Source organism: Cyrtonyx montezumae, unplaced genomic scaffold, assembly GCF_038088225.1.
Source record: "Cyrtonyx montezumae isolate F1298 unplaced genomic scaffold, pur_monq_1.0 scaffold_5, whole genome shotgun sequence".
NCBI lineage: Eukaryota > Metazoa > Chordata > Aves > Galliformes > Odontophoridae > Cyrtonyx > Cyrtonyx montezumae.
The window spans coordinates 9,778,205-9,803,448 of NW_027072056.1; the positions used below are offsets into that span (position 1 = coordinate 9,778,205).

At 39.3% G+C, this 25,244-nt stretch overlaps 2 protein-coding genes across 9 annotated transcripts in view; both read right to left on the reverse strand.

The window, feature by feature from the left end:
* The window catches only part of XRN1 (5'-3' exoribonuclease 1), a 43,803-nt gene extending 22,745 nt beyond the window's left edge, over positions 1–21,058 (reverse strand). For 6 of the 7 annotated variants that reach the window (XR_010622936.1, XM_065748545.1, XM_065748544.1 and 3 more), the window contains exons 1-18: positions 20,939–21,058; positions 12,087–12,319; positions 11,033–11,130; positions 10,581–10,690; positions 10,362–10,472; positions 10,058–10,140; positions 8,027–8,114; positions 7,774–7,942; positions 6,805–6,872; positions 5,673–5,807; positions 4,771–4,831; positions 3,926–4,031; positions 3,495–3,584; positions 3,182–3,338; positions 2,918–3,037; positions 1,753–1,922; positions 889–1,009; positions 693–791 (exon numbers count right to left, since the gene is read on the reverse strand). Coding sequence is in view for 6 of the 7 variants with exons in the window: in XM_065748545.1 (XP_065604617.1) it covers positions 693–791; positions 889–1,009; positions 1,753–1,922; positions 2,918–3,037; positions 3,182–3,338; positions 3,495–3,584; positions 3,926–4,031; positions 4,771–4,831; positions 5,673–5,807; positions 6,805–6,872; positions 7,774–7,942; positions 8,027–8,114; positions 10,058–10,140; positions 10,362–10,472; positions 10,581–10,690; positions 11,033–11,130; positions 12,087–12,319; positions 20,939–21,013 (2,094 nt within the window). In the remaining variant the exon portion in view is untranslated. Of the gene's footprint in view, positions 1–692; positions 792–888; positions 1,010–1,752; positions 1,923–2,917; positions 3,038–3,181; positions 3,339–3,494; positions 3,585–3,925; positions 4,032–4,770; positions 4,832–5,672; positions 5,808–6,804; positions 6,873–7,773; positions 7,943–8,026; positions 8,115–10,057; positions 10,141–10,361; positions 10,473–10,580; positions 10,691–11,032; positions 11,131–12,086; positions 12,320–20,938 lie in introns of those variants that run through there. The other variant, XM_065748547.1, reaches the window with a different exon arrangement.
* Positions 21,059–22,044: 986 nt separating this feature from the next.
* Positions 22,045–25,244, reverse strand: part of ATR (ATR serine/threonine kinase) — a 35,403-nt gene continuing 32,203 nt past the window's right edge. For both annotated transcript variants that reach the window (XM_065748021.1, XM_065748020.1), the window contains 5 exons: positions 24,637–24,793; positions 24,354–24,507; positions 23,737–23,888; positions 23,218–23,323; positions 22,045–22,220 (listed from right to left, as the gene is read on the reverse strand). In XM_065748021.1, coding sequence (XP_065604093.1) covers positions 22,047–22,220; positions 23,218–23,323; positions 23,737–23,888; positions 24,354–24,507; positions 24,637–24,793 — 743 coding nt within the window. In that variant the 3' untranslated portion in view covers positions 22,045–22,046. The remainder of the gene's footprint in view (positions 22,221–23,217; positions 23,324–23,736; positions 23,889–24,353; positions 24,508–24,636; positions 24,794–25,244) is intronic.

Genomic DNA, 25,244 nt, shown 5'->3' on the forward strand with positions numbered 1-25,244 from the left:
AATATTTTATACTTCAGATTCAGCTCCTGTATCTCTCAGAAGTACTTGTGTCCAGGAGTTTCCTAACATCTGTGTTTTTAACCTCACACTATATTTCTTTATCCATTAGTTTCAGCTACTTATGTTAATGAACTTCATTTTTTATTATCGACTCCAATAGCCAATTACAGCTTTTGGTTGGAACAAATATAGCACATGTTTTCAATGATCTGAAAGTTATTTTGAAAACATATACTGATAGTATTACCAACTAATGGAGTAAACTTTGGGCTGGCAGCTATTAACTCTAGAGTTCTTATTTCAGCAATTACTTCTATGGCCTTGAGCATTTATCTCTATTTCATGTTCCCTTTGATTAATCCAATTTAAAATGCTTATACATAAAGCTCATTTTGAGATCAAAGCCTTACTAATTAAATGAAGTTACTTTTATACTTTAATAAGGGCATGCTGGATTTTTGCAGTTTTTAGATTTTCTTTAAAATTACTTTAAATGTTTTTCTTTGTTAACACACTACTAAGAAGATTTAAATAACCAAAATGTCAAAAATTGACTATTTAAAAGCTCACTCTCTCTTTGACAAGTTTTTTTGGTTGATAATTTGTCATGGTTGGCTTCTCTGGCGGAGGAGGGGAGAGGGGGCAGAAAGGGGAGTGTTTTTTGCTAGTTTCTTTTAAAGGAGAATACTTACTTCATCTTTTGAGTTCTCATCAGTTAGGATTTCTAACATCATGTTTTCTCCATGGCTGCTTTGCTGAAACACTTGTACGCCACATTTTTTAAGATAGAACTGGACAAGAACAAAACAGTGCATAAAACTTAATTGAAATCTTATGTTATAATCTACAAAAAGGAATAGAAAACATAAAAAGAATAAACTAACTTACCTTGTGTTTAATGTGCTTTAAGGTAGGAAATCCACAAAAATATAATGCACTCTTGTTGATTTTAGTTATTTTGTTGTGGGTGATTTCTACACGCCAAGCATCCAAAGGTATTGTTTTATACCTAAAAAACAAGTTGCACAACATTTGCTTATACAGGCTGACCTCTGACTCTGTAACCTCCCATCACTCTTTCAACCCCTGTAGGAACACTACTCAACAAAATCTTTGAGTTTCCTGTAAGATGACAAGTAATTCAAGCTACTTGAAATCTAGACAAGTGAGTATGAAACACATATCATTTCTGCAAATAAATATAGAAGTATAAAAAGTAGATAAATAAATATAAAAGTATAATTCACCTTCACTAATACTCAGTTTCCACTGATTGTAAACTCACAACAGGCATTCCTCCATTAATTTACCTTAAATTTCACTACTATTAAGGTTATATTTCCACTTAATCCTGAAAGCTCAGCACACATTAAATGAACTGCTTGCAATGATTGTAAAAATGGAAAAAACACTTCTATTAAATTCTCTGCACTGAATTTAAATGCTTACCATGGTTTACAAATGGTCTGAAATTATCATGTTGACAAATCAGCTCTATCTGATATTTATACCAGTTTTACCTCTTCCATACTGTAAAAAAATTAGTAAATCTCCAGAGAGCACTCTTAATGACTCAGTACTGGTCCATTTGTTTTGACAAACAACGCTTGAATAAATTACCATTTTGTCCACAACAAGTAATATCCAATCAAGAATTTACATATTTATGGAGATACATAGACTGGAATAACTTTTGGCTAAAATGCCAACTACTATTTTCTAACAACTCCAAAAAAGTTACACCCACATTACCTGGTATGACATCTTTCTATTGCAGGAAATTTCTCTGGCCACGGTGACACATACTGGAACTCTTCGCTTTTGTCATACCAATACATTAAGCAAGCACTATGAACATTTCTCCGTTTCTCCTCTTCTCTTAGGCACTTATTACACGATTCCATGGCTTCCAGCAGTCGTTTCTAAATTTAAGAAAAATTTAGATATGTGAAACCAGCAATAGAGATTAGCACAGACATGTGTACATGGATAGTGGATATCTGCATTTTTCTTGTTAATGTGTTCACTGGCTAAAAGCAGCCTTCCTTTCATCACGATCCAAGTCCAGAATGAAAATAGGACAATTACAGCAAAACACTGAAGAACAAACATTTCATTTTCTGCAAACAAACATATTTTTGAAATGCTAGCCATAGTTTACTTTCTACATTTAGCATAAATACTAGGAAGACTGTAGAGGAAACATTCTGCAAAGTACTATTGGAAAAGGTTCAAACCCTACAAGTAACAAGCTGACTTCTGTGAAGTGACCAAGTTCTGTCAGCTTTTCACTGTACACTATGAAAATGCAAGGCACACACAGAACTACAAAAATTGAAAGGCACACACCAGCACTTGAATAAACAGCTCATCTGCACTTTTATTTTCATCCACTTACTTTAATGTACTCAAATTTAGTCCGATAACATATACAATAAGAATTCAGGTGTAATAACAACATATATACCCCACATGCAGATGAGCAGTATTATTTTACTGCTGTCCTTTTAACAATCTACTGCTCAACTTAAAGTCAGTTAAGTACTGCCCATTGCTGATGCTCAGGTTAAGAAATTTTCTGAAACAAAACAGTATTTTTTGCCTCTGTGTGTCTTCCTTTTATCTTACACACACTCTAAACTTTTGTATATATATTTAGCAATAGAAATATTTCTCAAAATCTCTGAAACTTAGGATCTCAATACGTCATCAAAAAACAAGACCAAGTAACAATAAAGCCCACATGTTCCTACACAGGACATTCACCACTTGTAACTTAATCTAGCTTTCAACTCTAGGAAGCAGACTACTTATCCAAGGTCTTAGCAGAAATTAAACTTCCATTTAATTGTACTTCTCCTAAGCGTCACTGTTAATCTACAGATTAATTCATTACAAAGCTCTCAGAAGAATTTACCTCATCAATAAATGGGATTAATACCACAGCTTCCCATTCTTGCTGTTTTCCATTCAGGTCAGTTTTAAAGTCCAGTGGATAATATTCTATAATAGGAGAATCTTGACTAACCATCAAATGCTAGGAAAATACAAAAGAAGAATCAAACAAATGGAAGAGACAATTTAACACTAGTTCTAGGAAGAGACAGAGGAAATGCGGCATTAAATGAACTCAAGGCTGAACAGATAAATGAATAGATAAATGCAACTTAATTCTAAATACCTGGTAACATCTAGGTAACAGATCTTTGCTAGCTGCTGGTAGTACAGCAAGAAGCTGCTCAAATGGCATGAAAGGTTTTCCCAGTTCAAACTGGATTTTGAGTTCACCAATGTTGCGAATATCTGACAGATAAGGTGCATAATGATAAGGATAATACCTGCAGGAAAAAAAGAGATCCCACATTACTCCAGTTAATTACAGTACAGCAACATTCTTAGATGAGAAATACACAGAACCCTATTAAATGGTTCCAGCATATATGATGAAAGGTTGTTCCACCTTTAAATGGTTTCTCATTTGACAATTTTCTTACCAACTCCAAGACTGAACTCCATGGTAATAATAATGCAAAATCCACTGTATTGCCTGGACATAACATTCAGCTTGATCAGCCAAGAAATCACTTAAAAGAAAAAAAAAAAGATTTTTTTCTTATTTTTACTAGTATAGAAAAAGTACATAGCCCCTTCTACGTAACAGTGAAGACAGAATTTCTAAATCCATTTAATACTAATGGGTTTTTATTCTCCAGCATTTGAATATTTAATACAGAAAATGTGAAAGTTAGCTCTTCCAGCAATAGCCAGAAGCATCACCCCTGCTAGATGCTGCCATCTATTTTCTGCTTTCAATATGGATTAATATTCTGTCTTGTATTAAAAGCAAGCAAAAAACCCCATCTTGGGCATTAAAAAATTAAATAAATGAACACCCAAGAAACAAAAAGAAAAAGCATACACTTACTCAGAAACTACTTCTATACCCATTTTAGTCATGTAATAAGTTCTCTTGTATTGCCTAAACTCTGTTTCAAACAGATCATCATCTTCTGGTTCATCTTCCAATGCAGCTGAAAAAGAAGCCACGAGGAACATATGGATTAACATTCCATAACCTCTCTACTAGAAACAGGTTAAGAAATTCAGTTTTGCTGATAGAATTTTATTCGTCAATTCACAGTAACACGTACTTGTTCCTTCCTTACACCAAAAGAAACACAAAACAGTAAAAATTTACACCTGAAATAAAATAGGTACTTTTTTTCTTTAAAAGATAGGCAACCAATTTTGTATCCCAGTTATGAGAAGTAAAAATACATCACTAGAAAATAATTAAAGAAAAAAATAATTAAAATTTTAAATTTTCACCAGCAACATTATCTTCCATCACCAAGTAATATTTATACTTTTTTACAGTAATTTCAAAACATTACCAAAAGATGTTTATTTTGAATAAGTGGAATTAGTTTAAAAACATAACTAATATAACAAAAAAAAATTCAGAACTAAAATAACGACTAAACCAGCAAATCTGTCCACTTGGCCCAATATGTATAACAAAATATCCAGGCACACTGTTAGCAAAAACATAATGTTACTGAAGACTTCCTCATTCATACTTCTATTTATCACAGAAACACCAATCACGCATGAGGCATTTCAAAAGCTTTCGTCCCAGTTTCTCTCACCACAAGCCAGAGATGTGCACTTCCATTTCTGATGTGAATTTTTTTCAGGTCTTCCAAATCTATACACAAATTAACCAGTTTTTGTTGTTGTTGCAAAGTGAAAAAAATAGCTTGCACTTACTTTTAGAGGTGACAACTTCATTTTTTTCTAAAGCAGCCAAACAGAGAGAATTTTCCTGAGCCTATTAAAGTAATATTTGACATGCTGTAAAAATACAGGATAATATGCACATTCCTCATTCATAACCATAAAATCTGCAACTCAAAATGCTAAAATTAATATGCATTAATACACATGTAATATGTACAGAAACACTACATTTCCTTTCTAATTACTGGATAATTTAATTTTATCCATATGCATTAGACAGAGTAGTTTCAAATAAAATCTGAAGTACCTTCAAAAAATACATATCTGAATGTCTGTTTTCCAAAAAACAAGTATTTCTAAAACATACTTGCACAAGCATGCAACCAAAATTTTCATCAGCAAATCTTAACACAATTCAAATGAGCACAGATGCCAAATATCCATTTTATTCTCACAGTACACACTCTTTTGTATGTACAGCACTCTGAAAAGCATTCAATAAGAAGACTCATTAAGGTGGCTCTATTTCCCAATATTTGAGATATGCATGCTCCTAACTATCAACGCCATTCAAAGGATCAATTAAAATGACTAGCTAGTACTATACAACTGCTCCAAACTTCTGTAGCAAGTAAAAAACCAACCAGAAATAAAGTATTTCTTAATAAAGGAACAGTTAACATCTTGCTCTTATAAATCACTGCACTGAAAAAAGAATAATGATACACTGTGACAGTCTAAACTCGAAAGAATTTCCTGCTGCTACTGCTACGCTCAGCTAAAGTCCTATATTGAAGGATAGTCAAAAAAGCCCAAAACAGAGGTTTATACTATTTAACGTATCTAAGATTTAAATTACCATAGCTGCCAAACTATTCATTTGCAAAAAAAAACAACACCTATTTCCAAAACAGTGCGTGTAAAACACTAACCTTGCGTTTCTTCTGTTTATTGTTTCTGGCTTCCTCTGCTGCAATACCAGCTGCCTCATTGAGGAATTTATTGCCTACTTTACTTTCAAACCATTTTAGGTCTACAAAGACTTCACTGAAGTGTTCACGATCAAACTGTGCAGAAGGAGAAAAGTTAGGAAATATTTAAAGGATGAATAACATAGACTGCTAAATTAACAATGTCCTTTTAGTAGATAAATTAAATTATATCTGAGCCATTCATACAGAAGCATACATAGATCTATAACCAAGCTAACAGATTAACAGCAAAAATCTTTCTTCTTGACAGTATGTAACAAGAACCCAAGCCATATATCCTTTTCTAGCAATATGCTTCAAGAAGAATAAAATAACTAAATAATTTGAAAAACTTACCAAATAGCTCCACAAGTAGTAGAGGTATGTGGGGTCTTAATAATACAGTCTCATACACACCCAACCCTGTAACAGTTCCACCTGAATATCCACCTGAATATATCTGAATATATGGGGCTGAAGCAGGAACAACAGACAAACTTCCTCCTTCAGAGTTCTTCAAAAGGCTGGGATATTTCCATTTCTAAAGGCCCTATACCTTTTCTCATACTAGGATGGATTAATACAGTAGCACTTAATAGGACTGCCTTCTGAATGCCATTCAGTTCATAAAGAACACTGATGCCTGCCTCAGAGATAGTAATACTTCACTGCTCTTTATCAATGATATTCATTTAAAAAGCGCCAAAAATTTCATTCTCTAAGATCTTCAGATAAACCTTACCTTATAAAAATCAGAAAGTTCTGACCAGCAAAGGAGGAATGAATATTACTGTCTGCAGCACACTTTGCTCAATACTGTCACTCATTCATCAATAACTGAGGATTGTGATTCCACTGGTGAATCCTCATTTGGCTTTAAGGGCTAAAACATCAAATTGTTCAAGCTTTCTCCCTTCTAAGTTATAGTAAGATCAGACAGCAACTGACTGGATCCCATATCAAAAAGTTAATGGTACTACTAGTACAGGTACTCAGCAATTCATTAAAACTATATGATGCACTTTAGGGCAGCATATTGAGCTTGTATGTAACAGACAATATCATTCCATGAAGCAGAATTATGAATACTTACATCTGACAATCTCGTGAGATATTTCTCAAAGCGCTTTAAATTCAGATGCCCATTTTCATTTATGTAACCTATTGGGAAAATGAAGTATGTTTTGTAAATTAACAATTTGAAAATTCTATCTTAAATGCCTTACAGATAACGAAACAATCTTTTTGGCTGTCTAAACCAATGGTAATAATGCTGAACATTCTAACACTGACAAAAAAGAAAGTCAATAACTATGTAGGATACTCCAAGTGTAATATCTCCTACTTATTTCTGTGGCAACTACAACAGATACAAAGAGCACAATAACAATAGTCAATAGAGCTAATTCCCAGCTAGAAAACACTAGTTTTTAGCACAGTTATCACCACTAGCTGTGCATTTTCGCCACCACTGAACAAGTGTCTGCATGCTATACTCATTACAATCCACACCAGCAGAAGTGACCCAGTGTTGTCACTGCTGAAACACACCACCCCACCACCTCACTGTGCTCACACCCACTGCTGGGCCTTCATTAACATTCAGCAAGCATTGATGTATGTCAGTGGGTTCAATTAATGTAACAGAATATTGGTAGGAAGGTTCAACCTCCACTATCATACCACCAGCATTCACTTCCGACAACAGGGACCAACATAATAAAATAAGAGGCATTACTTTCAGAGCAGCACTTCATATCAGTGCAGGAGTGTTAAAGTTTCTACTTTCTAGGATATTCCTTCCAAACTCTTTATCAAGTTTAAACATATGAACAATACTGTCTACATGCCAGATGCTGCACTCCTATATAAGGACCCTCTATAGACAAACCCAAGAGCATAATCACACTTCAGCTTATTGCCTATGTTGTTACTACTATTAATCTAGAAGTTACCTGGTTTAATCTTACTTTTTACTCTTAGCCTGCTCCACAGCTCTCCCTCTGTTCAGTCTTTAAAAAACAATCAATCAACCAAACCCCTCCAAAAATCAACTTCTTACCTCCCAGTTCTGGCAAGATAGCCATGTATGTTCTATAAAGTAGTGGCAGTGCATCATGATTAATGTGTAAATGAGGTAGATGAGGGATAAAATCATTGCCCACAAGGAAACCCATTAAGATCCAATCATCTATTATCTTTTCAATATCGTAGTCAAAGGAAATCCTGTCCTAAAAAGAGCAACGTTTTTATTATGAAGTTTTCAAATAAATACTTTATAGCCTCCTCCCAGTAACAGCTCCATTAGAACTTACTTTTACTGGTGAAAATTCATAATCAATGTACTCTCTCATCAGTGACAAGTGCAGTAAATGAAACGTGGTTTCCTCTGGTGCACATGCTCTGTAAATAATTCAAAACATTGTCAGTTATTTATAAGCACACTTTCAACATGAAAATTTAATAAATTCAAGGTTGCCTAAAGACAAGTAAAGTGAAGACCACATCTTCCCAAGAGAAACTATGTAAACATCTGTTTTCATCTATTTTAAGATGAACTGACTGACTACAAAATTTTGCTGCAGAACTTTCTTAGCATATACAATGGCACCATATGGAAAATGACTGGCTTACAGAAAGCTGTGCAGCCTTTTGGAGTTCCATCTTGCATTAAGTTTGTTTTTCATTATCAAGTCACTCACCAAAGAAAGGGACAATCTGACAATCTGACACCTTTTGAAGGCACTGCATTATAGTACAATTCTGAGCATATACAGAATACAGAATCATGCCTAAACTGGCTGGGCTATGTATGTAGTCAGTTTAAAGTACTACTTTAATGAAAGAATATACTCAACTTGAAAATATGCTCCAATTGCACTATCAGTTTTAACAAATAACACACAGATAACAGGTGGACTTGTCTTTTTTTCTATGGCACATATTAGTCAACTGCCTTATTTTCTTCTTCATGAAAACTAGATTAAACCAAAGTTAGGCCAAAATTAGTATCTGAAGAGCACTATGACAAACTCTGAGCTACACTTGTCTGGAGAGAATTTCAGACCCAATTCTGTTGCTTTTTAAATGTAATTTTCAAACTGGTATCCAAGAATTCTGGCAGATCCAAGTCAACGCTCTAAGACTATTGCACCTCTCATATACATCACTTCGTTGTAAAGCAAAGAATTCCTCTCAAGAAACTGCTGTTAGATATCAATTTGTATCTATTTTTAATATTTCCAAATTTCCAACCATAAATACTCAAGGAAATTGACAGTATCAACAGGAGGCAATTCCCGTATCTTCCAGAAGTGAATTTCCATAATGAACATCACCAAAACATTGCAGAAAGGCTAAATTTAGAGGAAAAACCTGAGGAAAAAAATGCCACCTGGGAAATCCTGCCTTTTCATTCCATATTTTATTTAACTAGTCCATCAAAAGGTCGTCATCCTTTATATTCTCTTATTAAAAAACATGAATAGAGAGCATTTTTCTTTAATTAGAATTTAATTAGGTCTTTTAAAATGCTACATGCCAACACCATCAGTAGAATGAGGCAGACTTGATCAGTATTAGTGAAGAGACCATAAGAGATTATGAAGCAAATGCTTATTTCTGACATTTATCATACTGACACTGCTAATAAAACTACATATGTTTAGATCTATGCATTAGCAAAAATGATGCAACTGTATGACTTAAATGCATGTTACTTAAAAACCTTTTTGCAACAAAGAACATTACTGGCTTTCCCACCTTCCACTTCACACATCAAATACATTCTTAAGATCCGTCACAGAAGAAACCCATCCACAGTAACAATTCCAAAAATTATATTTTTAATACTCAGAATAAGTCCATATCCATACACAAATCTCAAACAAAACACCTGGTTCTAAATTATAACACACAAGTTAGTTCAAATGGCAAAATCCAGAATAAAGACAAACAATCAGCTACTTTAAATGAGTTCACTTCAGCAATTATTCCAGCCATTTACCTCACAAAACCTAAGAGATATGGAATCTTCTAAAAGTACTTCTAAGAACTATGGCAATAATGTCATACAGCCCAAGTTACAGAGTTCAGAATATGAAGCAAAACACACAACACACCAAAGGCCTAAGGATTTTTTAATCAGCTGCCCCAACAACGTTATGGAAGCAAATTTAACCACAACTTAACAACTGGATTTCTCTAAATTCACATATAATCTAATAAAATAACTAAGACTTCATTAATTTAATATGCAATCAATAGAGAACTGCTGCAGTTACGCACCATCTTTTGGATTTAATTTCATTACATACAAATTAAGAGTAAAGTTAAAAACAGTTCACCTTTGAGATTTTTTACCACCAAATCTGACTTCTTCTCTTAAGAGCGCAAAGTGTGCCTCATGAGTTGTTAATCCCAGCATAATCTATTTCAAAGAGACATCAAAAAGTCTTACTTTATTTTTTTAAACTTTTACACAAGATTTGAGCAATATAAAGAAATTTTGCTGTTCTGTTTCATTGCAAATGCAAAATTCTGCAGGAATACAAAATAACATACTTGTTGAATAGCATTTTAGAACACTGCACACTAAGAAGACAAAGGATCACAGATTTTGAAATCCTCAGTTGTTTTAATTGCACATACCAGGTCAGCATCTAAGCCATAGAGACAGTGTCTCGTGTTTGGATCATGATGAGGCTTTGCTTTTTCTGCTCTGATGAATTCCATAATTTTATGCTCTCCTTCTCCTGGTGTCTGCAAGAAAAAAGTTATTTATATGTATATTTGAATTAATTACATTCATGTCCAATATTTATTTAAATATGTATATATATAAATAAAAGTTTAATAAAAAGCAATAACCTCATGGCCTGATAAGTAGACTGTTATTCCCTGCCAGGATTTGTCTGTGGAAATTTTCATATTGACGAAATATTTAAGATGCTCATGCAATCTGGCCATGAATTCTGTTCCTGAAAACAGAAACCCAAGTTAAATACAAAGCTTTTCATTAGTCAATGAAAACCACATTTACATACAGAAAGTATTAATGAGAAGAATAAAAAAAAGAATATTCTGCAACAGAACAAGAGTAGAAATGTTTTTCAGTAACTTTCATTTTTCTCATAGCACCTCAAAAAAGTTTTCATGAGACAGTAACCCAAAAATATTACAAGTTGCTCAAACTTCCCCTAATTAAAAACAAACACATAAACAAACAAAAAATCCCTGCCTATAGATAGGAAAACAGTTCCAAAATACATATTAAAAAACCATAAATCTAACCAATTAAAATAATTAACAAATTATCTTACCTGGTGTAATACAATTGGAGTCAAATCTGGCTTCTGTAGGGAGAATTTCTCCCTTTTCCAATGCCTTTTTTATTTTGTCCTCTGCCTCTTTTGCTGATCTAAAACAAAATGGGGATGGAAAGAAGAGATACAGAAGGAATTATCTTACTGTAACATTTTTGTGACAAAATACATAAAGTTGATTTTTAAAAGAGCGTTTAAAAAGAAAAACTGAGAGAAATTTAACTCCTGTGCAGAGTTTGAACTTTAATCTGATAAAAGAATCACTTAAAAATACCTTTGTCCCCAGTAGTTATAATAATCTATCATTATTCAGATAGTATTTCAGTTACCAAGAAAATAACTGAGTAGTCATCATAAGAAAAACAAATTAACACTGAGACAAATAAGAACTATTGGGATTTAAATGTTTGAAAATGCTATCTCATAATAATCATGAGCATCTAATTGGCAGCTGAGCAAAGCAGCAAGTCTGGAATACAATAGTGGCCTCCCTCATGGCAGTCTCCAAACAACTTTAAAGTTTCCCAAATCATGGAATATAAACTTGCTATTACTGTAAAAGCTACCTGCAGGTATATATTTGAGTTAGTTTGCTAACTAGTATCAATAGAAACGAGAGTTTCATTAGTTCCCAAACTTATTCTCCTCTCTAATTGTTAAAGAAGATCCCATTATAGTTACTAATAAGGCCTATCAAGAGACATAGCAAAGAATCTTACGTATTTCCTAAGCCATAGGAAATATCCTCTAAGAGCTGTACAGCACTTATTTCACTGGAAATTTCTTATCAAGCTAGTCCCAATCCTTCTCCAAGCAAGCTTCACATGTGCAGAGAAACAGCTGAATAATGAGCATACTCTACTTTCTTGGAATGCTAATTTTAACCATTAACATCTTAGTAGCAGCTACCTTCCTCTACCTAAAAATTAAAGCCACTGCTGAAGGCATGCCTACTTAACAATGCATTTTATTTTTCATGATGTATATTTAAGTAAGTATTTTTAAGAAATAATTAATATCCTGAAGACAAAGCAGGAGCAAATATTCTCACCTAAACCGTCTGCCACGTTGCTGATTCATTTTTGCTCTTGGGGCTACACCATCAACTGCCATGAAGAAAACCTTCCTTGGCTTTATAATGCGAAACAGTACTTCCAAATAGTGAAAAATGTCAGCAAATATCTTATCTTCTGAGATTCTGAAGTGAACATCATCATCATTTGGATGTGAACACTGATGTATAATGCCATTCATGTCCAAGTATAAGTTGTCAAATTCTGGAATCTAAAAAAGCCACAGTTAGTACTCATTTGGCGATGGACGAAATATTGTGATCGCTGTACAAGGTATGGCTGAGAGAACAAAGTCTGGAAATGAACCGAGGCAGAAGATTTCCCTGGAATCCACTATTCACCAGTGTGATATATATATGAAAAAGAAATTACCTAAAAGGCATAATCATGATACATTTTTAAAAAATTACATGTATTTTAAATGAAAACTACCTTTCATTATTATGAGTAGCTTTTTCTTTAATAGCATACAGAAGCAGAATTGACGTTGGTCAGACAAGTGGAAAAATGAGAAGCAAAAAAACCCAACTCACACCAGAAAGCTTTCCTCCATCCCTCTTTGTCATGGTTTTATGATTTTTGGTACTGGTATTCCACATCATAACATCATGTAGTGCATTTAGAGTTAAAGAGTTAATGTTCCAGCTCCGTGGACCATCGATAGTTCCAGGTATGCCTGTCTCAGAAGAGAAGAAGAACTCCATTCCCCAGAGGACTTTGCGATGCTTTGCGTTCTTACGTGTTTACGCTCAGAGGGAAAGATAAAAACTGTCTGCAGTCACGGGACTCTCTCTTCCCTTCGGGACCGAGCTCGGCAGTGGGTGTTTGTTGCAGCCGTCCGCCTTCAGCGTTAGCGTAAGGCCTTCGGTTTATCGGACACTCTCTCTCTTGCTCATTTTATTTGATTCATTTGCCTCAATTCCAATTATATTATATTATATTGTGTTATTTTCCTTTCTGATATCTTATTTAGTAAATTAGCTTTCCTCCTCAGATCGTTGCCACTGTTTTGTTCCTGGGCCCATCTCCCTTCTCCTTTTTCCCTTTCCCCTTCCCCTTCCCCGGGGTGTGGGCCCGTGGGTCCCCTGCCTCAATTGTCACGGTACCGGGTCGAACTGTCCCGCAAACCGGTGACAATTTTGGCGCCCAACGTGGGGCACGACTAGCTACCTTAGCCGGGCAGAGACATATTTTTAGAGTGAATCTCTGTCTTTTGTTCGGAAGCTTATCTGTACTGCAGGTCCTGTACGGCAAAACACGACCTTGAAGTCCAGGCGTACTGCCAGTTCTCCTGGAATATTTGTAAACTTTTCGGGTGCTGCCAGCTTGTTTGAGTAAAAGAAAAAAAAAATGTTTTTACTGTTTCTGTTAAAACTGCCCTTACAGGGATTGTATTTCATTGCTTTTTCCCTTTTAATGCTCAAAACGTACTGGAACTTGGTTAAGCTTGCCAGTCTGATCTATGGAGCCTGGTCCCTATATGACAAACTAAAAGCAGTGATGGAGGCACCTGCCAAATACCTGGGCACCCCGGCTAATGTAACAAACAATACCGTGTTAACAAACCAAACAACATTTGAATGGGTGTCCAGGTTCTCCTCTCAGTTCCTTATGAATTTTCAAGATTACAGCTTAGGGACTATGTTAACGATTGGGATATCGGTCCTCCTGAATGTATCCCTTATAATGGCACTTTACACCATGTGGAGGAAGCTTTTCCCAGAAACAGAGAATGCTGAATGGCAGGGAAAGTGGAGAGTTTTAGGAAAGAAATTAGAAGCATGGGGTCCCCCGGTGCCATGGGATTTTACTCCTGAACACTTGCAGGATCCTGAGGAGCTAGGCCTGTATCTGAGTAATGGGTGTTGTGGCTCAGAAAGATCTGAGGTGGAACAGCTTATCTGGGGCTTGGCTTATGCTTACCGAGGCATATATACTGTTCGGGAGAGAGAGAGAGAGAGTGTCCAAACTGAGGCTCAGGCCAAAGAGGAAAACCTCCCAGGCACATCTGACCAGCCAAAGGAAGCACCAGTATCAAAGTCAGTTGCCCCGGTAGAAGGCCAGAAATGGAAACGTGTGTCCTCACGCCTAGAACGCAAAGAAGAGGTGGCGAAAGAAGAGGAAGATCCAGGCGAGGGGGGGTCCTCAACACCACCACCACCAAGAAAGGCAACAAAGAAAAGTGAGAGGCATGGACATAGTGATGATGAGGATGATGAGAGAGTCAAAGTTACCACGTTTCGTCGACCCATGAAAATGTCTGAGATTCAAGGCTCAAGAAAAGAGTTTATTCGACGTCCGGATGAGAGTATTGTCACTTGGTTGCTTCGGTGTTGGGACAACGGGGCCAACAGTGTGTCCCTCGACAGTAATGAAGCTCGCCAACTAGGAAACATTGCCCGTGACCCAGCTGTCGACAGAGGGATCAGCCGGTATATGGATGGAATCGCCAGCCTCTGGCAACGAATGTTAGTAGCTGTGAGGGAAAGATATCCCTACAAGAGTGACCTGGCACCTAAAGTGAAAAGATGGAAAACTATTGAGGAAGGCATCCAGTATTTGAGAGAAACAGCTGTGGCGGAAATGCTGTATGATCCCACGTTTGATCCTGAAGATCGGGACCATGATCCAGAGAAAGTAAGGAGTACACCCGAAATATGTCAGAAGCTTTCAAAAACAGCACCAGAAAGGTACGCCGGTACACTAGTGACAACGTTCAACAGATATGAGGACCAAGACAGAAAACCCCCAGTTTTTGAACTGATTCTTACACTTCAAAACTTTGAACAAAAATTTCCACCATCACACGCTTCCATTTCAGCCATATCAAGGTTAGAAGTACAGATGGAAGACGTGTTAGAGAAAGTATCCCGACTGATTGATAGGGTTGAAAAGATTGCAGCTTTCAGAAGCAAACGCCGTCCTGCTCGAGCAAATGACAGCACTAACTTCATGTCACGCGCGGCTCTGTGGAGTTACTTACGTGAAAATGGAGAAGATATGAAGGAATGGCATCAAAAACCCACCCCTGCACTGCGAGCACGAGTGAGAGAATTACAACACAGACCAACGACCAGTGAAGTTGTTCCTGTCACTACAGGTAACCAATAGAGGGGCCCTGCCCTCAGCCAGAGGAGGGAGAGGGATAATAGAGTGTATTGGACTGTGTGGATTCGGTGGCCTGGCACATCAGAACCACAAAAATATGAGGCACTGGTGGATACTGGTGCACAGTGTACTCTAATGCCTTCAAGTTATAAAGGGGCAGAACTGATTTATATCTCTGGAGTGACTGGGGGCTCTCAGGAATTGTCTGTGTTGGAGGCAGAAATAAGCCTCACTGGTAAAGACTGGCAGAAGCATCCTATAGTGACCGGACAGGGGGCTCCATGCATACTTGGTATAGACTATCTCAGAAGGGGGCACTTTAAGGATCCCAAGGGGTACCGATGGGCTTTTGGAATAGCTGCTGTGGACACAGACAACATTAAGCAGCTGTCTGTTTTACCTGGCCTATCAGAAGATCCGTCTGTTGTGGGGTTGCTACAAGTGGAGGAGCAACAGGTACCAATTGCTACAAAAACAGTCCACAGACGGCAGTACCGCACCAACAGGGATTCCTTGCTCCCCATTCATAACCTGATCCGTCAGCTAGAGAGACAGGGAGTGATCAGCAAAACTCACTCACCTTTTAACAGCCCCATATGGCCGGTGCGTAAAGCCAGTGGAGAATGGAGGCTGACGGTAGATTACCGTGGCCTGAATGAAGTCACACCCCCACTGAGTGCTGCTGTACCGGACATGTTACAACTCCAGTACGAACTGGAGTCAAAAGCAGCCAAGTGGTATGCCACCATTGACATTGCTAATGCCTTCTTTTCAATTCCTCTGGCCACAGAATGCAGGCAACAGTTTGCCTTCACCTGGAGGGGCGTTCAGTACACCTGGAACCGTTTGCCCCAGGGGTGGAAGCACAGTCCAACCATTTGCCATGGGTTGATCCAAACTGCATTGGAGCAGGGTGGTGCTCCTGAGCATCTGCAATACATTGATGACATTGTTGTATGGGGCAATACAGCAGAGGAAGTCTTTGAGAAAGGAGAGCAGATTATCCAAATTCTCCTACGAGCTGGCTTTGCTATCAAGCGAAGCAAAGTGAAAGGGCCTGCACAGGAAATTCAGTTCCTAGGTATAAAGTGGCAAGATGGACGTCGTCACATCCCTACAGATGTGATTGACAAAATTACTGCCATGTCTCCACCCACCAGTAAGACAGAAACCCAAGCTTTTCTGGGTGTAGTGGGCTTTTGGAGAATGCATGTTCCAAACTACAGTCTCATTGTGAGCCCTCTCTATCGGGTGACGCGGAAGAAGAATGATTTTGTGTGGGGCCCTGAGCAGCAGCAGGCTTTTGAACAAATTAAGCAGGAGATAGCCCGCGCCGTGGCCCTGGGGCCAGTGCGGACGGGACAGGGTGTAAAGAACATCCTCTACACTGCTGCTGGAAAGGAAGGTCCCACTTGGAGTTTGTGGCAAAGAGCTCCTGGAGAGACCCGAGGCCGACCCCTTGGATTCTGGAGTCGGGCGTACAGGGGGTCTGAGGAGCGCTACACTCCAACTGAGAAGGAGATCTTAGCCGCGTACGAGGGGGTTCGAGCTGCTTCCGAAGTAATCGGTACTGAAACACAGCTCCTCCTGGCACCTCGACTGCCAGTGCTGAGCTGGATGTTCAAAGGAACAGCTCCCTCTACCCATCATGCTACTGATGCCACTTGGAGTAAGTGGACTGCACTGATTACACAGCGAGCTCGGATGGGGAACCTCAACCGTCCAGGAATCCTGGAGGTGATCATGGACTGGCCTGAAGGTAAAACGTTTGGAACAACGCCAGCTGAGGAGGTGTCACGTGCTAAAGAAGCCCCACCATATAATGAACTACCAGACAATGAAAAGAGATACGCCCTGTTCACAGATGGATCGTGTCGCATTGTGGGTAAGCACCGCAGATGGAAATCTGCTGTGTGGAGCCCCACACGACGAGTTGCAGAGGCCACTGAAGGAGAAGGAGAATCAAGTCAATTTGCAGAGGTAAAGGCTGTCCAGCTGGCCTTAAATATTGCTGAACGAGAGAGGTGGCCAGTGCTTTATCTTTACACTGACTCATGGATGGTGGCAAATGCTTTATGGGGGTGGTTACAACAGTGGGAACAAAATGGTTGGCAACGGAGAGGTAAACCTATTTGGGCTGCTGAACTGTGGAAAAACATTGCTGCCCGAATAAAGAATATGGTTGTAAAGGTGCGCCATGTAGATGCTCATGTTCCTAAGAGCCGGGCAACTGAAGAGCAGCAAAATAACCATCAGGTAGATCGAGCTGCCAAAGTTAAGGTGGCTCAAGTAGACTTGGACTGGCAACACAAAAGTGAATTATTTCTAGCTCGGTGGGCCCATGAGACCTCAGGCCATCAAGGAAGAGATGCAACATATAAGTGGGCTAGAGACCGAGGGGTGGACTTAACTATGGATGTTATTACACAGGTTATCCATGACTGTGACACATGCGCCACAATTAAACAGGCCAAGAGGATGAAACCTCTTTGGGAGGAAGGGCGATGGCAAAAGTATAAATATGGAGAGGCGTGGCAGGTTGATTATATCACCTTACCAAGATCTCGCAGTGGTAAGCGTTATGTGCTCACCATGGTAGAGGCAACTACTGGGTGGCTTGAAACATACGCAGTACCCCATGCTACCGCCCGGAACACCATCTTAGGGCTCGAGAAACAAGTCCTATGGCGACATGGCACTCCAGAGAGAATTGAGTCTGATAATGGAACTCATTTCAAAAATTCTCTTGTAAATACTTGGGCCAAAGATCATGGCATCGAGTGGATTTATCATATCCCCTATCATGCACCAGCTTCTGGTAAAATTGAAAGGTACAATGGGTTGTTAAAAACAATGTTGAAAGCAATGGGTGGTGGAACATTTAAGCACTGGGAGAAGAATTTGTCAGAAGCCACCTGGTTGGTCAACACCAGAGGATCCATCAATCGCGATGGTCCTGCCCAATCCAGCTCTCTACCCACTGTAGAAGGAGATAAGGTTCCTGTAGTACATGTGAAGAACATGTTGGGAAAAGCGGTTTGGGTTCTTCCAGCTTCTGGAGAGGGCAAACCTCTCCGTGGGACTGTTTTTGCTCAGGGACCTGGGTCTACCTGGTGGGTGATGCAGAAGAATGGGGATGTTCAGTGTGTACCACAAGGGAATTTGATGTGGGGAGAGCGCCCTCAGTAATTCTATTACTATGTATATATGTATATATGTATATATGTATGTTGTATGTGTTTGTATTTAATGCTTGTTAATCATTGTTTATGTATATATATATATATTAAGCATGATGTAATGATGTTGAATAAGGGGTGGAATGTCATGGTTTTATGATTTTTGGTACTGGTATTCCACATCATAACATCATGTAGTGCATTTAGAGTTAAAGAGTTAATGTTCCAGCTCCGTGGACCATCGATAGTTCCAGGTATGCCTGTCTCAGAAGAGAAGAAGAACTCCATTCCCCAGAGGACTTTGCGATGCTTTGCGTTCTTACGTGTTTACGCTCAGAGGGAAAGATAAAAACTGTCTGCAGTCACGGGACTCTCTCTTCCCTTCGGGACCGAGCTCGGCAGTGGGTGTTTGTTGCAGCCGTCCGCCTTCAGCGTTAGCGTAAGGCCTTCGGTTTATCGGACACTCTCTCTCTTGCTCATTTTATTTCATTCATTTGCCTCAATTCCAATTATATTATATTATATTGTGTTATTTTCCTTTCTGATATCTTATTTAGTAAATTAGCTTTCCTCCTCAGATCGTTGCCACTGTTTTGTTCCTGGGCCCATCTCCCTTCTCCTTTTTCCCTTTCCCCTTCCCCTTCCCCGGGGTGTGGGCCCGTGGGTCCCCTGCCTCAATTGTCACGGTACCGGGTCGAACTGTCCCGCAAACCGGTGACACTCTTGGACAAGAGCACTGAAGAAAACACTTGGAAAATGAGCAGTGGGGCACTCGAAATAGAGGAATACCAGGGAGCGCTGTGCCAGCCTAACCAGTGTATCCAGGCTGACAGTGACAGAAAGTCTGACAGAAAGTAAGTAAACTGACAGAAAGTCACACAGAACCATCTTCTATAGTTTTTAATCTTTTCTACTGTTTTTACAAGGCAAAGTGAACACCACTCTACTTTTCAGATTGTCTCTGAGGGCTCAAAAGAGGCCACAGCAAGCACTGCTGTTAGCACTTAGCAACTTTTTTTTTTTACTGTTGTGATGGCAAATTTCCACAATCACAAAAGGGAAGCATCAGTTCAGTCACTTCCAAGTTCATGGAGCTGATATGAACTCCAGTCAGCAGAAATAAACATTTCAATATCAAAACCCCAAGTAGTAATTTCAATTCATTCCTTATTCTGCCCTCCAACTTCTTGAGAGTGCTTCTGAACCCATTTAGAAGATGGTAAACTACACAGAAAAACCCTCTTTTCCAGACCTTAGAACATGGACTAAAGGTCAATCCTTCAGAAGAAAAATGCTCATCAGATTAAGCAATAAAGCAGATGGTCTAAGTAATTCAATAATGTTTCCTAGTACTTCAGTACCAGACAGCTTGGTACTGTCTTCAAAATCAAGTCAAGGAGAGTCAGACTTGGGATATTTCAGGGTTCCTGTTGAAATGACAAATTCTTACTTATGAAGACACATGATAATAGCACAGTTTAGTCAACACTCTATAATCCATCACATACAGGACATCAGATGTATGCTAGCAAAAAATGCCACCTGATGCAGCTTGGCCACAGCAGGAAGTTGTTGAAAGCAAACTTTCCAAGCCATGGAAAAGCAGAGCAAGCAGATAACAGCCAGAGGGCTGCATGCTGCTGCTGTGCTGGTACCTCGCACCACAGTGCAGAACTACTGACATGGAACAAGACAGCTGTCCCTTTTACACGGAATACATGAGCGTATTTGAAGTAACTTAAAAACCTTATCTGGCTGCTAGTGTGTGCCAGGTTGTATATTCATGCACTCCAGGGAAGAAGAATAAGAACGCAGATACATTTTTACTGTTCCAGGTCACAATCAGCAATCCAGACACTTTTTCCCCCCATGTGTAAGCAGCAGGCACGGCACACACAAGGAAGTAATGCCACAGAGCCTTCAGAAACACGGGCTGCGGAGTGACGCCGGCCTCCTCCAGCTGCGCTTTCTGTTTCTGTTCCGCAGTGACGGTCCCCCGGCCCCGCACGGCAGTGACCAGCACCCAAAGCCGCTGTGTGACACCCCGCGACCCCCTGTAGTTAGCTATAAAACCACGTCGGTAACCATGGCGGGAACCAATATCGCGAACTGAGCGCCTGCGACCAGCCTGTTCCGAAGGCGGTTTCTCTCAGCGGGGTTCGCCCGCCCAAGGAGCGCTGCCAGTAACGGCGTTCCCGAGCACGGCACGGAGCGGCCCCGCAGCTCGGCGGGGCAGGAAACAAAAGGCACAGACGGCGGGCTGCTCCGAGCGCGGTGCCGGCACAGCGGGACAAGCGCAGGTACCCGCGTCACCGCCTCCGGTCGCGGGCTCCCAGCACTCTCGCATCCGACGGGAGCGGGAAGGCTTCCGCGGGACTCCCAAGTGCCGCCCGCCCGCCGCCCCGCCAGGCTGCAGCCGGAGCTGCCCGCCCTCTCCTAGCCAGCCGGGTTCGGCCCTCGCCGCCCCTCGGGGCCCCCCTCCGCTGCGGGAAGAACCGGCGGCGGGCCCCGGGCAGGTAGCGAATCCGCCGCTCCCCGCTCACCTGATGCTCCTTCAGCACCTGGCTGAGGCACGGGTACCGCTCCGAGATCCATCGGTAGAACTTCGGGACCCCCATGGCCTCCTCTCCCAACCGCCCCGTCGGACCCAAACAAACCCGGGCCCCGCTCCGCCCTCCTTCCGGCGCGCCGCGCTGACAGCCGGGCCAACCGCACCATAGAGCGCCGAGCGCCGACCAGAGAGAGCGGCGGCCAGAGCGCCGCGCGCTGCAGCGCCCCCTACCGGGCGCCCGGTGCAACCCTCCCGCAGCTCCCCGTCTCGTTAACGCCAACAAGGTGGGGCGGGCCCTGCGAACCCAGCCGACAGCAACGCGCTTACTATAGCCACGCCCTTCACGATTATTCAGAATTCTCGTCCAGAAGTCTCAGGATCCTGAATACGTGCCGTCAGAACAGGCACTACTGTCCTGCCCGCAGCACTCGTGGCACAGCCACACGGCTGTGGTCTTCTGCTCACCACTTTGTGCCAGGCAAGGGCTAAGGAAATGACTGCAGAAGATGGTAATATTTTCCTCGTTTGCTCATGATTAGTCTTAAGATCTCAAATGCTGCTTAAAAAAAATAAAAATAAAAAATAAAGAGAAAAAAGACATTGGGCCATTCTTTAGGCATTGTGGAATAAAGTTAAAATAAACCAATACTCAAGTTCTACTTCTGACAAATACTATCTTTCCAAACTGTACATAGAAGAAGCAAAAAGCACCATCTCACATTGTATCAGTATGAAATTTAATGTCGTCTTTTCTAATCTACAAACTGAATGAAAAAATCTTTACAAAAATATACAGTATTCTTGAAGTTACCATGCATCCTTTCAAAACTGAGAAAATACTCAGAGTAAGAACGTACCTAAAAACTTGCAGAGACACGGATAGTCCATTTAACTTTTATATGTACTTCACTGCATATGTGTAGAATGCATAAGCATATTCATATTTGCAAGCATGTATTCTACATAGCTTTCAGACTGATCAAAAGACAGTATCAGTGCTTACAACCAGAAAACACAAGTTAGCACTGGTTAATACCTTCTGAAGAATATCAGCTTGCTTCAGCAGTTGTGAATGGTATCATCTCTGAAGTGAACAAGTTTTACATATATGGAGCCCAGCCCATATACATTTGGCAGAGCAGATTGTCATCACTTGCTTCGTGAATGAGGTAATGAACATGACCTTCAATAGACAAGGGTAATCCTTTTATTCTATTTCTAGTCTTAATAACACCTTGTAGCCGTTGTTCTATATCAAGGACATGGGTTTTGGCCTAGAAACAAAGAAAAAGGAGGAAAAATGAGCACTGCTATTATTTGTGGACTCCTACATCTTAAAAGCATCTTTATTAGGATATTTACAGTCAGCATGCTAATTTAACACAAAACATGGTCTGCGCCAGTGAAAGGATTATCACTTAAAATGAATACACTATTGGTCAAGTTATAGTTTTTGCCTTAAATTTTACAGACAGAATTTAACAGAGCAGACTGGAAAAGCTATGCAAAAGTATTTGAAAAATCTTAGACTGTTTTATTTCACAGAACTACTTTTAAATAAATGCAAGCTCTCCTTGCCTTTTTTTTTTTAATTCTGAATAAAATTACAGATGACTAGAAAATTTAGTCCAAAATTACTAGCAACTGAAAATGAAGTTTAATAACATGTTGAGCAACTCAAAATAAACTGTTCTGAGGCCCTCTTAGAGTAGCCAGTTCACAGAAATTACATTCACATTTTTTTACAAGTTCAAGTATAACACTGGCACCTCTCCAAAGAGACAGTAACACATAACTATGTGGGCTGTCCTGAAACAAAATGAAAGGCTATGTAGAAACTGCCTTGTTGGCAATTTTTGAAGGCAAGGTTATTTTTTGTGCTCAAATAACTCAGTTAAGCTTTTTTCACTTAATTTCACTAATCACTTAATTCTGAAGGACATGCATGTCTTAGGAATAAGGAAGAGCAAGAGCTTTGCCTATCCTGTGTTTCCTGTTGATGTTATTGATGATTTAGTAATACTAATGACAAAGTTATAAACTTTATTTTGCTTGATTCTTTACGACATAAATTATATTCTCTACCAATAAAAACAATATTTATCCTTAAAAACGGATATAGTCTAATTAGAGAAAAAAGGAATCAAGGAATCATTTCAAAATGAAGTAAACAAAAGGAAAATAAAGCATCCAATTAGAAAGTAAACAAATTGCAACTGCAATGGATGTGTGACATTTGAATACCTTATGCTGTGTTTCTTTTCAACTAACCTTTTCATTGACAACTTCTCCAGTTTCATTCACCTGTGTTTTTGTATTCCCTTTAACAGGCTTACTCCACTCCACAAGAGGATCATGAAGAAAAGTCTTTAGGACACTAAATAAATTTAAAAAGTTTGAAATCATTGGAGAAGACTGGCACCTGTGCCAAATATTAGAACACTGATTACTTTGAGTCAAGTGTAAATATATACTGAAGCCAGAAAGGATCAAAAAGGCTACATGGTAAGTTAAGTGTAAATATATACTGAAGCCAGAAAGGATCAAAAAGGCTACATGGTAAGTTAAAAAACTTTAGCAATATGGATAAATTATATATATAAGCATTATCTACTTCTAGCAACAAACTACCGAGTCTGAAGTTGATTTATATATTTTTTAATTTATATTTAACTGCATGCCATAGTAACTGAGCTACATGACAGACATGCTGGAACTGGTGTATTACTATTCCTCACGTTTAGACTACAGAGAGTTTTTCAGAGCTTTAAGCAAAAGCAGCTGCTGTACCTCATTAAAGGCTCCCTTTGATCACGCATGAGCCTCATTGTGACTTCACAAGCTCTTCGGAAGAGACCTTCTGTTCCCATTGGGCCCATTCCATTGACCATGTTATGAGTGAGACGAAAAGGAACTATTTCCGGAACTTCAAAAGTTTCTCCCTTTAAGTTGATATAAAGAGAATTCTACATACATAATGTTCCAAACAGAGTTTTGTTGTTGTTGTTTTTTGTTTTGTTTTTACCAGAAACACTGCAACTCCAATTCCCACTCTTTATTTTTGTGCTGAATGTTAGGAAAACAAAGAAACCCTTCACAGGAACAAGATTCTGCATGTGATAAATATATTTTTGGGTGGAAGGTGATAGTGGAGAGAGTCACAAAATACAAACATAAAATGTGGGGCTACTTCAGTTAATGTCCACCAGCTCATCTGATACTGGCATAATCAAAAATCCAGTAACGCAGTACATATATTCTTTATGTATCACATGTTGCTGTAAGTAAGAAAAAGTGCCAGACAGAACACAATAAATATATTAAAAAAAAAAGAAAACAATTGTAGGCATTTACAAATTACATGCAAGTAAAATAAAATACAAGTTCAACAAGACAGCATTTCTGACCTTATTGAAGAGGCAGTTGAAATCTACATGCACGCATTCACCAGTCAAAGAATCAAACAGGATGTTTTCACCATGACGGTCTCCAAGACCAAGTATGTAACCTACCATTGACATGACTGCAACAGAGCGGCAGTAGGCAGACCTGCTGTTATACCTGTGCAAATAAGAACCACATATATTAGACAAAATCATCTCTGATTACACCTTTATTCAATAGCATCCTTAAATTTAAGTGAAACAAACAAGTAGACATTCTTGAGCTAGCCCAATCCTAGTCACTCACCACGAAGTAGGATCAGGAAATGTTCTAAGGAACCATTCGTGAAAAACAGGAGGATGACGAGGCAGAAGGACTTCTTTGAACATTTTCAGCTTTTCAGACAAAGGTGCTGACTTTGGAAGCATATGCTGACGTAGTTCCTTTCCAGTCATATAGATACCTGCAACAGACCTCCTCAATTAGGCAGAAGAAATCCCCCCATATAAAATGAATAGATGAAAAATAACCTGCAGAACATGCTGCTGGTGGGGTGCTAGAAAGTAAATGAAAATTGATGGTGCTAACTAAAACAGTAGATGAGGTACAACGTACCACATAAACGTACTAGAAATGAGAAACAACTGATCAAATTTGAAGTAGAAGTCCACAGTCTTTTCTATTATTCAGTGCAGTATCTATTATCTTACACAGTTATGCCAAATGTTTCAGCAGTAGTGCCAGCAGAACTGGAATATATTAAGATGATTGTGTTAAGAGATATTTCATTAAGAAATAGTTCATGGCAGGTGCCAATTATCTTCCACTTCAGAGTAAAAATATACTACACACATGAATAATATATTGCAGATAGATACATATGACTGAATCTAGTATGATTCCTTGCTATTTAT